This window comes from Anarhichas minor, unplaced genomic scaffold, assembly GCF_050575085.1.
Source record: "Anarhichas minor isolate MPS153535 unplaced genomic scaffold, ASM5057508v1 ptg000050l, whole genome shotgun sequence".
Classification (NCBI taxonomy): Eukaryota; Metazoa; Chordata; class Actinopteri; order Perciformes; family Anarhichadidae; genus Anarhichas; species Anarhichas minor.
Genome location: NW_027466496.1, coordinates 259335 through 272500, shown reverse-complemented (window position 1 = coordinate 272500; position 13166 = coordinate 259335). Strand labels below are relative to the sequence as shown.

The 13166-nt window shown below is 43.5% G+C and overlaps 3 protein-coding genes across 4 annotated transcripts in view; 2 read left to right on the top strand and 1 right to left on the bottom strand.

Moving 5' to 3' along the window:
* dcaf11 (ddb1 and cul4 associated factor 11) overlaps positions 1-2792 on the top strand; it is an 8929-nt gene extending 6137 nt beyond the window's left edge. For both annotated transcript variants that reach the window (XM_076112493.1, XM_076112492.1), the window contains exons 11-15: positions 58-243; positions 458-611; positions 1060-1212; positions 1306-1412; positions 1542-2792. In XM_076112493.1, the coding sequence (XP_075968608.1) occupies positions 58-243; positions 458-611; positions 1060-1212; positions 1306-1412; positions 1542-1619 (678 nt within the window). In that variant the 3' untranslated portion in view covers positions 1620-2792. The remainder of the gene's footprint in view (positions 1-57; positions 244-457; positions 612-1059; positions 1213-1305; positions 1413-1541) is intronic.
* A 124-nt stretch (positions 2793-2916) lies between these two features.
* On the top strand, positions 2917-8252 carry LOC142971816 (fat storage-inducing transmembrane protein 1-like). Its single transcript, XM_076112495.1, has 2 exons — positions 2917-4526; positions 5698-8252. The coding sequence occupies exons 1-2, from the start codon at positions 4234-4236 to the stop codon at positions 6362-6364; spliced, it is 960 nt and encodes a 319-aa protein (XP_075968610.1). The 5' UTR covers positions 2917-4233; the 3' UTR covers positions 6365-8252.
* psme1 (proteasome activator subunit 1) lies at positions 6594-11235 on the bottom strand. The gene is made up of 12 exons (XM_076112494.1): positions 11157-11235; positions 10983-11028; positions 10634-10666; positions 10475-10537; positions 10222-10323; positions 9294-9351; positions 8969-9066; positions 8746-8814; positions 8591-8658; positions 7738-7792; positions 7422-7508; positions 6594-6795 (listed from the first exon to the last, which is right to left on the bottom strand). The coding sequence occupies exons 2-12, from the start codon at positions 11019-11021 to the stop codon at positions 6715-6717; spliced, it is 753 nt and encodes a 250-aa protein (XP_075968609.1). The 5' UTR covers positions 11022-11028; positions 11157-11235; the 3' UTR covers positions 6594-6714.
* Between the last annotated feature and the right edge of the window lie 1931 nt (positions 11236-13166).

Below are 13166 nucleotides of genomic sequence, written 5' to 3'. Positions count from 1 at the left end.
CACACGCCACACAAACACCGACTCTCTTTTCTTTCGCGTCTCTCTCCGCTCGTTTAGATCGATGCCCACGAGGACGACGTGAATGCGGTGGCGTTCGCCGACAGCTCGTCCCAGCTGCTCTTCTCTGGCAGCGACGACGCGCTGTGCAAGGTGTGGGACAGACGGACGCTGCGGGAGGACAGACCGCAGCCTGTCGGACAGCTGGCCGGCCACCGAGACGGGATCACCTTCATCCATAGCAAGGTAGGGGGGGGGTGTATGCCGGTATTTTATCAATCTGTCGATGACTAGTTCCCCAAAAGCCTCATGGGTAGTTGGATTTGACCGATGATTGGTTGGAAGTTGATGAATTCAATGCTAATATTAGCCCAGTGTAATGTGTCTTTAGTCCGGTGTATTGGTCTAACTCTGAGATTTGTTTTCTTTAATTTGGTCGTCCTCGTCACGACTGTGCCAGGGAGACGCACGCTATCTGATCAGCAACTCGAAGGACCAGTCCATCAAGCTCTGGGACGTCAGGAAGTTCTCGCCCAAAGAGGGCTTAGCAGCTTCCCGCCTGGCTGTCACCCAACAGAACTGGGACTACCGTTGGCAGCAGGTTCCCCAGAGAGGTGAGGGAGTAAGGGAGAAGATTGGGAGGGGGGGGGAGCGAGGGAGCTACTGGTGGTGACACGGAGAGGAGGAGGAGGAAAGTTAGAGGGCAAGAGGAGGGGAGGTCTCGTGGAGGAGGATATAAAGATGAAAGAAGGGAGATGGGGGCCAATGACAGAAAGGTGAAACGTGGGTGTGTATGTGTAGTGAAGGTAAGAGGATACGACTATTTAAACCACATATAGAGAAGTGAGTGATTACCATTACAAGTCAAAGAGGAGGGGGAGGCGTAGAGGACAGGTGACAGATAGTAGCGTACCCATTTTTTCTCACCAGATCTTAGACGTTTAGGATGTAAATTAACTCTATTATTGCTTCGTAAATTGCACCAAACTAATGTGAGGTAGATTATGACTTCTGAAAACGATTTCTGGCGATTCCTAAAAAAATTGTATGCGTCCCTTTCAGCCCTGAAGAGACACAAGCTGACAGGCGACACCTCGGTGATGACCTACCGCGGTCACGGCGTCCTGCACACCCTCATCCGCAGCCGCTTCTCCCCAGAGTTCACCACTGGACAGAGGTTCATCTACTCCGGCTGCTCCACCGGCAAAATCATCAGTGAGTCCGGGATTGATTTAAACAGGACACGATATACAGCACACGACTACAAGTAGCTAAATATTTTTGAATTGTTTGCGTGTGTCTGTCCAGTTTATGATGTCCTGACGGGCGCCGTGGTCTCCAGACTGTCGGGCCACGAGGCGTGCGTGAGGGACGTCAGCTGGCACCCGTACGAGGACAACATCGTCAGCAGCTCTGTGAGTGCTGTTAATGCAAACTGTGTGAAAGCTTGTGATCACATAAAAAATGTTTAAATGGGAATTTGATCCGTCGAAGGCCTTTTTTTTATCTCTGATCGCTCTGCCCCTCTTCCTGTGTCTCCACAGTGGGACGGAGCGGTGCGAATGTGGGAGCACAGACAGACTCATCCGCTAGAGGAGGAGAGAGAGCGGGACAGAGTCTGACGACGGGAGGAAGACCTTTCAGAGAGACAAAGGAAAAGATGTACGCCGAACACGGGCGGTCTATATATGTATACGCTCAGAAGGACTGGGAAAGACTTCAATATTTTTTTCAAATTCAATGCTGGAAATTAATGATTACAGTTATTGCGTGGTTGTGAAGTGTTCATTTGGGAAGGCATTATAGCCTTACGTTGTCGAGAGCAGATTAAGGCACAGTGGGACGGCCTACTTCTGTTTCTGGGGGATTTTTTTTGCCTCACTGTCAACAACAGGCCAGAGCTTTTGAATTTGGCCTGAAACACTTAACGAAAATGTGCCGGAGCTGGAAACACGAAGCACCGCACCTACTTAAATGTGCTGTTGAAATTTAACGATAAGTTAGTTGTATAAAAGTCAGTGTTGGATATTTGCAGGGAGGAGCTGGCGACGATAATTCCGAATAAATGTATAGTATTTTAATGGTATGTGCATTCAGGGAGTGTATTTAGATAGTTGTCAGTGGTGCTGATTTGGACTCTTGCTGGTGGGAATAACGCGAGCTTCGTCCTGTTTGAGGCGCCGTCACGTTCAAAGGTCTACATCTGAAGACTGATTGTTTTATAATAACCCACTACGTTATATACCGATTGCCTGAATCACGACTCCTGAACCTGGCGTGTTGCTGACCGGAGGTCCCCGTTGGTCCACGTCTCGTTCAGCTGTTCAGGGGGAACTTCCTGTGTTTCAGCTTCCTGTGTCGGAAGATTCCCAGCACACCACGGTGACCAAGACACCCGAACGCACTTAGCGTTACCGAGTCTCTTCGGTTCACTGTCGAACTCACAACGATCTTATGTTCTATCCTCTTTATGTCACCTCAAAGCCTGCGGTCTTAGTCTGAGGTCTTATATTATTGATCCTGGGTCAGCGTTCAGCTCTGTAAACACGAGCTCTGAGCCCATTTAACATAAGGAAAAAAGAGTGATTGGTTGGCCACTATAAACCTGTGATCAGTTTAAGAGATTTGAATGTGTGTGATAACATGTTGAGACTCAGTGAAGGGACTGGGGATGTGTGTGCGTGGATCAAAACTCACACACTGATCTGTATATGCAATTTTCAGGTGTTTTCATCAAAGCCCATATTTCACCGTTGTTTTACAGTAACAATAAAACCTTTAATGTACGGCCACAACCTGGAGCGTTACACTGAGTGTTTGCTGCTGTTATTGAGAAGAAATTACCTTTTTTATTTTTAATATATATTTGCATTATCAGGCTTTAAACATGCAAATGTATGACACTGAGAAAATGCAACAAATCCACACCATTACCGGTGAACTAAATGGAGATAAGCGTTCATTTTGCACTAATATATAATTCCGTCACACTGAACAAACATCACGTGCCGTTTCTTTAGCCAGTAGCACATGACTGACAATTAGTAGCTGCAGGAACCCAAAGCAGAGTCGCTTCAAGGGCGTCGTAATGACAGCAATGCAGTTAAGTGGTCTAAAATTAGACGGATTCTTTGGCGTGCATGGTTTCATTTACACTTACTGTTCCTGCTTTATACAATACTTAACGCACCAACACGGTAGGGGGGGGGGGGAATAATGTATCATCTCAGCTCCAGTTTCAGTGAAAGGAAAAGGTCTTCAGATAAATTATCAGCAAGAGGAGGACTCAGGGAAAATTAGCTGCATTCAGATGTTTTTGTAGCGCTCAGAATATCCTTACGCTGTTAAAACTGCGTCACTTAAAGAAAACAAATAACCTTCCCCCCCATATGGACTCCAGCAGTGCTTCTCTTAGTATGGATATACAGTCTATGTATAGGAGTGGGACTGGATGTCCTGTCTTGTGAAAACAGTTCTTGGTGTGTTTTTATTGAGCATAAATCCCACAGAAAGACTAAATTTACTCAATGTGGCTCTGGGAGCTGGAGAGCTTTAAGAGGCTCCGGCTTGGGGACTGGGCCTGGAAATCCAGGAGACTGAAAGTGCTGTGAGAAATGCAGCTGTTCATGGCGCCAAATGCAGACTGGCAACAGTTTATAACTTAAATTAGTTTTGGCTCCGACAGCTGATTCTAAGAATGGAGGGACCCGAGGAGAACCAAAGAAGGAGCCAAAACGATCCATTTTATGTCGGAATGATTCTTTACGCAGGAAAAGAAGAGACTATTTTTAAAGCTAAATGTGATTAAAACATGCCTGCAGGTCTGATTGTAAAGTAGTTGTTTAAAGCCATCATACAAAATGTTGTTTTAATTTGAATTTCAGTTGGCAGCTATAAGGATCACATTCACAAAGCATTGGGTCATTGTTTTGAGAATAATGGGGTCAGGTACAGCAGCAGCCATTACCATGTCCACCCCTCTGAGTCTGAGTCTGTGTTGGGGGAGGGCCTCTGAGGGTAAAGGGGAGAGAGGGGTTGTATTTTTATAAAGCATGTGTTCTCCTGCACGCCTGACAGTGATAAAGTGGAAAGGCTCCCAGAGTGGAGCCGGAGTGCCTCTCAAAGACAAAAGAAAGTGAGGCAGACTCCGCTACGGGGCTCTAATTGGAGGAAAGGAAGAGGAACACACTGTCAGAATTCAATCCAAAACTACAAAAGGGTGTCGTCGAGAAGCAGATGAACATGGATGCCAAGACTGAAAACTCCTCAAATGGCTTCTCACCAGAGATCAACTTGGAGAAGTTGCACAAGATGGCCGCAGAGGTCATTCTGCTGGGGAAATTCCTCCTCAGACTCCTGAACGCTGCTCTGGTGTTGGTAACAGACTCACTGGCCAGGATTTTAGGAAGCAGCCTGCTCAGACGACATTTCCACCTGATGCTGTCTGCTTTGGTTGTGATTGGTCCTCTGCTCAGTTTCTGGGTGTCACAGTACAGCATCTTCGCCAACAGCAACCACTACCTGTACAGGTACTGCATGGGTGTGTTTCTCCTTTTAAATGGAAATGTCATATGTGTAACTAGTTGCTGGTGTTAGGCACGCTCCTTTAACACCTAGCACATGGAAGAACACTTCAATTTAAGAGTTAAGAATTAAAAACTGCACTTTCACACCAAATATGGTGAAGTAGGCATCGTGATTATATGACATGACATGAACCAAGTCATTGCCTACTTTTGAAGAGTCTATAAACTGTCAATCATGACTTTATTAAGAAGAGAGGGAGAATAATTACTTTTATTAATCCCAGGGAAATTCCTGTTTTTTCACTTGTAATTTAATGTACAAAAATAAATGAAATGTAAACAACAGTAAGAGCACAAGTGAAGGTTCATTTTAAAATACATGCTCTGCCAACCTTTATCATTATTAAAGCAAGATTATGAAATAATATTAAACATTATTTGTCTTGAAAATGGACAGTTGAATTCTTGAGCAATAAAATTCACTCTTGCTCTCTTCAGTACACTCTGGTATGACCAGTAGCTTAATAGCTAATGCTAGCTAATGTTAACTTTGACTGACTCCCCACTACCTGTACCGCCATTTAGCATTATACTGACAGTTATATCAATAGTATGTTTATTAGTGTCTATCCAACCGCACAGTTTAAACTAACATTACAGTTAATTAATACATTAGTCATTTAGCAGACGCTTCTATCCAAAGCGACTTACAATTCAGATTCTATCACATTTCTACACCGTAGGCACAGCTACGGGAGCAATTTTTGGGATTAAGCGTCTTGCTCAAGGACACATCGACATGCGACTAGCGGAGCCGGGGATCGAACCGCCGATCCTCTGATTGAAGGACGGCCCTGCTCTCCACTTAGCCACAGTAGCTAATACAATTAATTATTGTCCCATGAGGCTTTTTAGTGAGGTCATTTAGTGCACTTTGGTCTTGTATAACTCATGTGTGAGGCCATTAGCGAAGCCATCATTCATCCTTTGGTTTGAGTGGATTTAAAAGGATGAACGTACTTGCCCAACTCGTCTTAGCCTCGACTGTAACAAATGAATGGCTGTGCCGTTTATGTGTTGAACAATGTGAACTTTATTTATTGCATTATTGTAATGTGTTCCAACGATTCATACGGTGACATTTCATGCAACACTGATTCCTGCTCTCTTGCAGGAAGTTCTTGAAGTCCACTTGGGGTTGGACCTGCGTCTTCACAGGCTCCTTCATCCTTCTCTCCATCTCAGCCCGTCGCTCCCCTTCTCTCCTCCTCCGCCACCTCTCTCGGATGGGGGTGGTCGGCTTGCTCTGGTGGGGCTGTCGGCGTCTCCTGACCTTGCTGGAGGATGCAGCGGGAACCTGTTATGAACCCATGACCCCCGCCGGGGATATTCAAGGCGCCACCTCCTCCGTCCAGCCCCTGCTGCTCCTACACGAAGACCAGACCAAAGCCTCCTGCCTCAAGGCCGCCATGGTGTGGAGAGGCTACGAAGTATCCCAGGACGTCCTCATCGTCTGCCTGTGTTGCCTGCTGCTTGTGGAGGAAATGTCCGTCTTTGGTCGTCACCTGGCTCAAACAAAGGCTCTGCAGAGGTCGCCTGGGGCCCCTCTACGGTTCATCTTCCTCCTGTGTGTAGCTCTACTCGCCGTTTGGATGTTCCTGCTCATGTGTTTGCTTGCACACTTCCCCAAGTTCCCCTCCCAGCATCTGGGAGGAGCTCTGGGCTACCTGGTATGGAGAGGACTCTATCAAGGCTGGTACAGACTCAAACCGAGCTGGGCCGGTCCTGGTTTGCCGGCAGAGGGACTGTTTACCACCACGGACATCGACAAACAGCCTTAAGCAGTGTGAAACCCTCAGTAGATGTTTTGGGGATGTGGTTGCGACTCAAGTTAAGGAGTCTAAACGACTTCTGATTAGGGGAAGTTAAGCGTATATCACCTGTAAAAAAACGCAACACTACATACCTCTGGCGTCATATGAATATAATGAATACATTCATTGTAGGCCAATATTGGTCTAAAACCAGATTCTGAATTCCCATTGGGACAAAAGAAAGCAGACAGAAGTATCAGAATGATGTTGCTTTATTGTGTAATTTAAACCAAAATGAATGCACGCATGTCAGAGCGGGTGTTTTGTTACTTGAGTGCGACACTACAACAGTTGTATCTTGTGAGCATGCTGGAGTCTCAGTAGATGAGAGCCTTGCCGTCTCCTCTGGGCTTCTTGATCTTGTCAAAGTTCTTGGTAATGACGTCAAACAGCACAGCCTGCAGACAGAGAGAGAGAGAGAGAGATAAATCAGTGGAAAAGTAGTGCGAGAAAGGTTCAAAAGGAAGATCGACAGCATGTGAGAGAGACATAAAGGTCAGAGGCAGTAATAAGAGAGAGAGAGAGAGAGAGAGCGGCCCAGATCCAGAGCCGTTATTGTGGGGGAACAGTTCCTTTCATCATCACCTGTACCGCCGTGTTCATTAACAGCATCAAACACAGGGAGACAATAGCCAGAGGAAGGAGACAACAGTGATTAATGGATGGGAGATGGCGCGCTAATCAATTCAACACAAGCACAGCAATTAGTTTAATTACCCTCCTATTAAGAAGGAATGGATTCCATTTAGGCACCATCCCTGCTGCTGGGACACGACTGGAATATTTTACAGATGTGTGGATAGTTGTATCCAAAGTGCAGTGCATGATTGCAACAGATGGTGAATTAGGTTTGAGACAGAATTACAATATTCAGGTGACATGTACGCAGAGTGCAATGCACTCAAATTGTCATGATCCGTTTTTATGCAATCTGATTTTGAACCATTTTCCGATATTTCTACACAAACACGTGAAATACAAGGGTTTTAAAAGTCGATAAACAACAAGGGCGTAGGTGTCTTACATATGTGTTGCAGATGTCCAAGATCACAAGGCGGAGCTCGCAGTACTGATACTGGTCCAGCTCATGAACCAGCTGTCTGTAGTCTCCCTGCAGCAGAAAGCACACAGTTGATATGCAGAAGCATACCGTACACACACGGCACATCTGGCATTTACTCAAAACAGAACACCATCATAATAACTCATTATTTTACACACAAAGAGCATACAGTATGCAGGTGGCATACAATGACCACTCATCACTGAGTGTGTGACCATTTAACACACACGAGTTACAATGCAGCAGTCTGACCGCATTCACAACATGAGGTACTGACCACGTGGGATTGTTTGGAGGCTTTGGCCACAGCATCACCTCTCTCACTGTAATATCTAACACACACACACACACAGGGAAGGAAAGTTACTCGTCATTCATTTAGAACAGTCAACAGGATATATTCCTGTCTGATCATCTTTAATATCAGTGAGTGTCCAATTTTGGTTAAAGCCAGATTGTGACTATTGCTGGTCAGCGGACAACGTGCTAAATGCTAAACTACTGTTGAGCTAAATGCTTTAAGTTTGGCATTTTGCTAAAATGCAAAGTTTTTGTAATATAATATTTACCTTAAGTTTGCCAACATGAACTAACATTAGCCACCATAAGCTAGCGGGTGTACTGAATTGAGCAACAGTGTGCTTATTGATTTGTGAGTGGAAGATTGTATTATTTATTGTCTCAAAAGTGAAATAGTTTTGCTTTAAAATGAAAATGTTCTTACATATCACACTGATGCAAAAACTCAGGTCTCACATTTTCCTGAAGGGAATCTTTAAAAATGTTGCAAAGGTCCTGTAGTCCTTATCAAAGGTGTCTTCAGTTATTATGCCTACTTGTATCTCTTTTCAGAACTGTATGTGTGTGGAGTCCGTGACTGGCAAACAGCTGTCTGACACTTGTGTTTTGTTGCAGCTATTTGGGCTCAACAACTAACACACACATATGATGCTTCTAGTGTTTGATGATCTCTGCGAATTACTACCATGACTGCCAACTGAACAGAGCTACAACCAGCCAACTGACAACAGCTGTGTGCGTGTGGACGCGTTGCTGTGACTGCGTATTGTGTTTACCTCTCAAACAAAACGAATCTATCACAAGGTTGCAGCGTTGGTGTGGGCTCTTACTTTGAAATCTGAGTTTGGAACCCCTCGAGCTTGGTGCGCGTGGTGGTCAGCAGCTCGAACACTTTCTCCTGTCGGACGAACAAAGATATTAAACCGAACAATACACTTCACACAACAACAACATTGTTAAAGAGAATCATTCACCGGCTACCAACCTGGACAGCCACTCCAAAGTTGTTACCGTCTTCAATTTTAGGGATTTGGAGTTGCACCCACATTGTCACCTGCCGAGGATAGTGTTCAAGGTTATTCCTGTGATTATCACAACTATGTTACACAGAAGCACTCAGAGGCACATTCCTCACACATGTTGTGCACTAGAGGAGTAAAAAGGTAGCGACCACATTTAGATAAAATGAAGCTGAGAGACCGACTGACCATGTTGAGCTTCTCCTTCAGCGTCTGGATCTGAGGCTTCACCTGCTGCAGTAGAATCTCCACCCGCTCGTTGGTGCAGATGGGACCACAGGGAGGCCCTGGTGGACCAAAAAAAAAAACACCCGGAGACATTGTTTCACTTTCAGTCACAATATCAGAATATTCTGGTCAGCTGCACACCTTCACCTCATAACAAATAGAGAGAACTGCATTTAAAGAGGAATAAAAATCAGAAATATTCTTGTTTATTAGTGACTGTGTAGTAGAGAGCTTGACAACCACTGCAGTATGTTCATTAATCACTCGTCGTCTTCATCGTCTCTACCTGAATCTTCATCCTCTTTATCCTCTTTATCGTCGTCCTTGTCTTTCTTCCCCTCCTTCTGCAACAGAGGAACAGAAGGCAGCAGGTCAGAGAGTTTTCGCTGCCTATTAATCTCTTAGACAGCTCTCCCACGTGCTTTTTTTTTCCCTCTCTCTCTCTCTCTGTGTGGCTAAATGAAGATGTCAAACGCTGGATTTTTTTTTTTTTTTTTTCTTTGTAGAAGAAATGTAACCTAGTTGCAGCGGTGCCTGCTCCTTCTGAACACACTAACAGCCTCAAGTTTGATCCCCTGAGCTGCCGTATGATCGCAAATATTCTTTCAACCCCTTTTTTCCCTCCACATTAAACTATTGACATTGGCAGCGTTGCTCTTTTTCCTGCTCTAAATCAATGTGTGCAAAAATGACAGCAATAATAAAGGGGGGGGGGGGATCAGTATAAATGTGGGATACTGGTAAGGGTGAAAAAATGTCTGACGCTTGAGTGACTTTTCTGCTTTTATCTTTAAGTCAATGATGGTTCTGAGCTGCAGAACCATCTGCAGCACCTGCAGGATACTTCTATCCCTTAAATGGGTATTCTCTTCAGTACTAGACTAATACAAAATATATTATCTGATTATGGTATAAAAGCCAATGTAGCGCTTTATATAAACCCTTGACTGAGGATCCCAGTGGAGAGGCTTTATGCAGCGCTCCTGAAGAAATTCAATGGTTAAGAAAATAAAATACTTAAATACTCCTTTTTGTGAAGCCAATGACATTTATATAATATGGCACCGGTGTTTAATTTCCGTTTGACCTCTGAAGTGTATTCGAAATTGAGTGTTTACCTCTTAACAACGTAGTGACAATTGCTGTACTCAAACAGAGATTTCTGAACACGCAAATGCTTGGATGTATTTGGACTTCAGACACGTGGGACCTACCTCCTCTTTCTTCTTGCGCTTGGCCTCCTCTTTCACTGGGTCAGGTATCGGGATGTCCAGCGGAGCCTTCAGGGACGCCAGGTCGTCACAGCTGAAAGATGTCTGACAGAAAACACAAATGTCCTGCTGTTTCTGACAACTGTTTTTCAAAACAATCAATATTGGGAGGGAATTTGGTCTCAAAACATCATTGTAAAAAACTTTTGTTGCTGAGGAAAACAGGAAGTCTCCAGTACGGCTAATAGTCACATACCTTCAACAGAACCTGCAGCTCCTCAATCTTCTGAGGGAAAAATTTGGATATCAAGTCTTCCGCCTGTTGTGCAAAGAAAACGACATTATTTAATAATAATATGAGGAAGATAAATACATGGGACGGTTGGGAGAGATTTGTGAATATTAGATAAATTACCTCCTTGGTGAATTTTTGGCAGAAGTCATCCACCTGTAATGAAGAGATCACGTGATTTAGTCCTGATTACGTTCCTCTATGCTCTGACACCGTCGCTACATGAAGGATATTCACAGAAACAGCTGTTCACACGTGTTAACAGCCCGTTAATTACCTGATAACTAACCCCACCTGCTCACGTCGCGTGACCCCCTGCTGTCTGTCTAGCTATCAGAGCAACCACTTACCTGACTCGTCTCACCTGTCAGCATCACTGACCCGCCACGTTTGAAGGGAAAGTGGGTTTAAAATGTCGTTAACGTTACAAACAGCACTTTTAAATCGTGCTAGCAGACGTGTCTTTGCTCACCTGTTTCTTCGAGTCGGGACGAAGTTCCAGAGAAGCCATGTCGTCTCTGTTGATGAAACGTTACTTGATATAGTTCGTTGATGCGTTTAAACTCTATCTACTCCGTGATAAAGAATAACAAAGCTCTTAAATTTGTGTAATTCGATGCCGTGCACGACACGGGACAATACTCACAGTTACTCAGCATAAAAAGCGAAAATGAAAGTACGCTTGGACAGTTCCGTACTTTCCCCCCTCTTCAATATCGGGTGATCCTGTTGCATTGTGGGAATTTTAGTTTTTTAAGGAAGCTTCCGCATTTCCCATAAGGAATGGGAGTGGCAATGAAGAAGTGAAATTAAAATATTCTCTTTTTTAAAATAATAAATAATAACACATTAAAATGAATATATATATAAAGCTGTAAAATAAATGCCTTAAAGAAAAGCTTTTTTTTCTGTTCTGACTGTGTCCACTAGATGATGCTACTGTTCTAAGTGGAGTAAATGTGAGTGCTCTGTGGCAAACTACAGACAAAAAGATAATGATTAACAGCATTGGGGTAAACCTGTGAGGTCATGTCAAAAATCTAAATCATATGCTAATATAAAAGGGTATATGAACCATTAGCCTTAATGACACGAAGATTCCTCTGTAAAATATATTAAAAATGGATGTAATTCAAAAAGATACAACATATAAATATAAAGACAAATATCCATGGTCTTTGCAATCAAACAATCCCAATAGCTGGAGAGCACCACTTTATCTCGGTACTGATCAATATAAACCTGAGGCCAAAGTGTGTCTGCTATTGCGACCAGTATTCCAGAGATCTGCTGTTGTTCATGTGCTCTTTCATCAGGAGCAGTGTGATGACCCAGTCAGGTTAAAAGCCTAAAACAAATACAGGATCCCTGAGTGGGCAGAAAGGACGTCAGAGCCTCCTATCGTAAACACAAACACTACCAAAGTCATCTGCACTGTTACATGCCATCATTATGCCAACATACTCTGTGTTATACCAGATTCAGACTGTAACAGGTAAACCCATCACGTCAGGAGATGAATAGACGCCACACAGATTGAATCACTTGGCCGATAAATAGGTGATGACTTGATGGTAGTTTCCTTTTTATAGACCTCTGCATAAATCTTTTTAATATCCGGCTGAACATCTGTAGTGTGCAGTACCACACAGTGAGACACAATTAATACATCACCCATCAGGCACGTAGAACTTGGATCCAAAGGGCACACTTGTTTATGGTGCCAGCACCATTTGTTATTGATCCTGTGATTTGATTGAGTGAGTGATTTAAACTCAGCGCAGTGTGTTGTTCCGTTCAGGGAGGCTGTTGAGAAATACCGGGGACAAAGGTCGTATATCTGAACTAAAGTGGGCCGGGAGAGATGGGAGGAGGTAGAAGGGGAGAACTTTAGGATTTGTGACCATGTCAGTAAATACACTCGTCTTGTAAAGACTTCAACAGCTCCCCTCCACAGTTACAATATCGCCATATTAACGTTGTGACTTGTACTGAAATGTAAATTATCTCAATACGCAAATACCTCTCAAGGGAATAATGTACTTTGTATTTTGTGCAATCAAAACAGGCTGCTAAATGAATGTCCTATATAATGTAAATGTTTCTCTGCTGCAATTTCATCTTTCTGAAGAAAACTTCATTAATATTCCTCATTAAGATCTAAAGTTGCAGCAAGCCACAGTCCAGCTTGTACAAAATAGCTTGCATTGCACATCTCTCTGATTAAGAATTGCAAATAAAGCCAATATGACCTTTGGATATAGCTGATGGGAAAATGTCAAAAAAATATTCTGATAGAAACCTAGATTCAAGGACACATGGTCACAGTCAGCATTTGATCCTATATAGTAGTTAAGACTACTTTATTCCCTGGTAGGGTCAGTTTCTAATTGCAAACCAGTCAAAAAGAGAAATCCAAATCATTGTCTGTTCACTGAGGCTTGAACATGAGTTATTATCACGTTGCTTGATTAATCAGTAGATCATTGACTGGGAAATATTGATAATGAGTTCAGTCATACACAGTTTTTTCAGAAGTTCATTTCTTTTTGTAAGCTTAACACCAGATTGAACTTTGAGGCTGATGAAAATATCATCAAAACTTTACCCAATTTATATCATAATATTTATTTATTCTGTCACATTTGCATGAAGT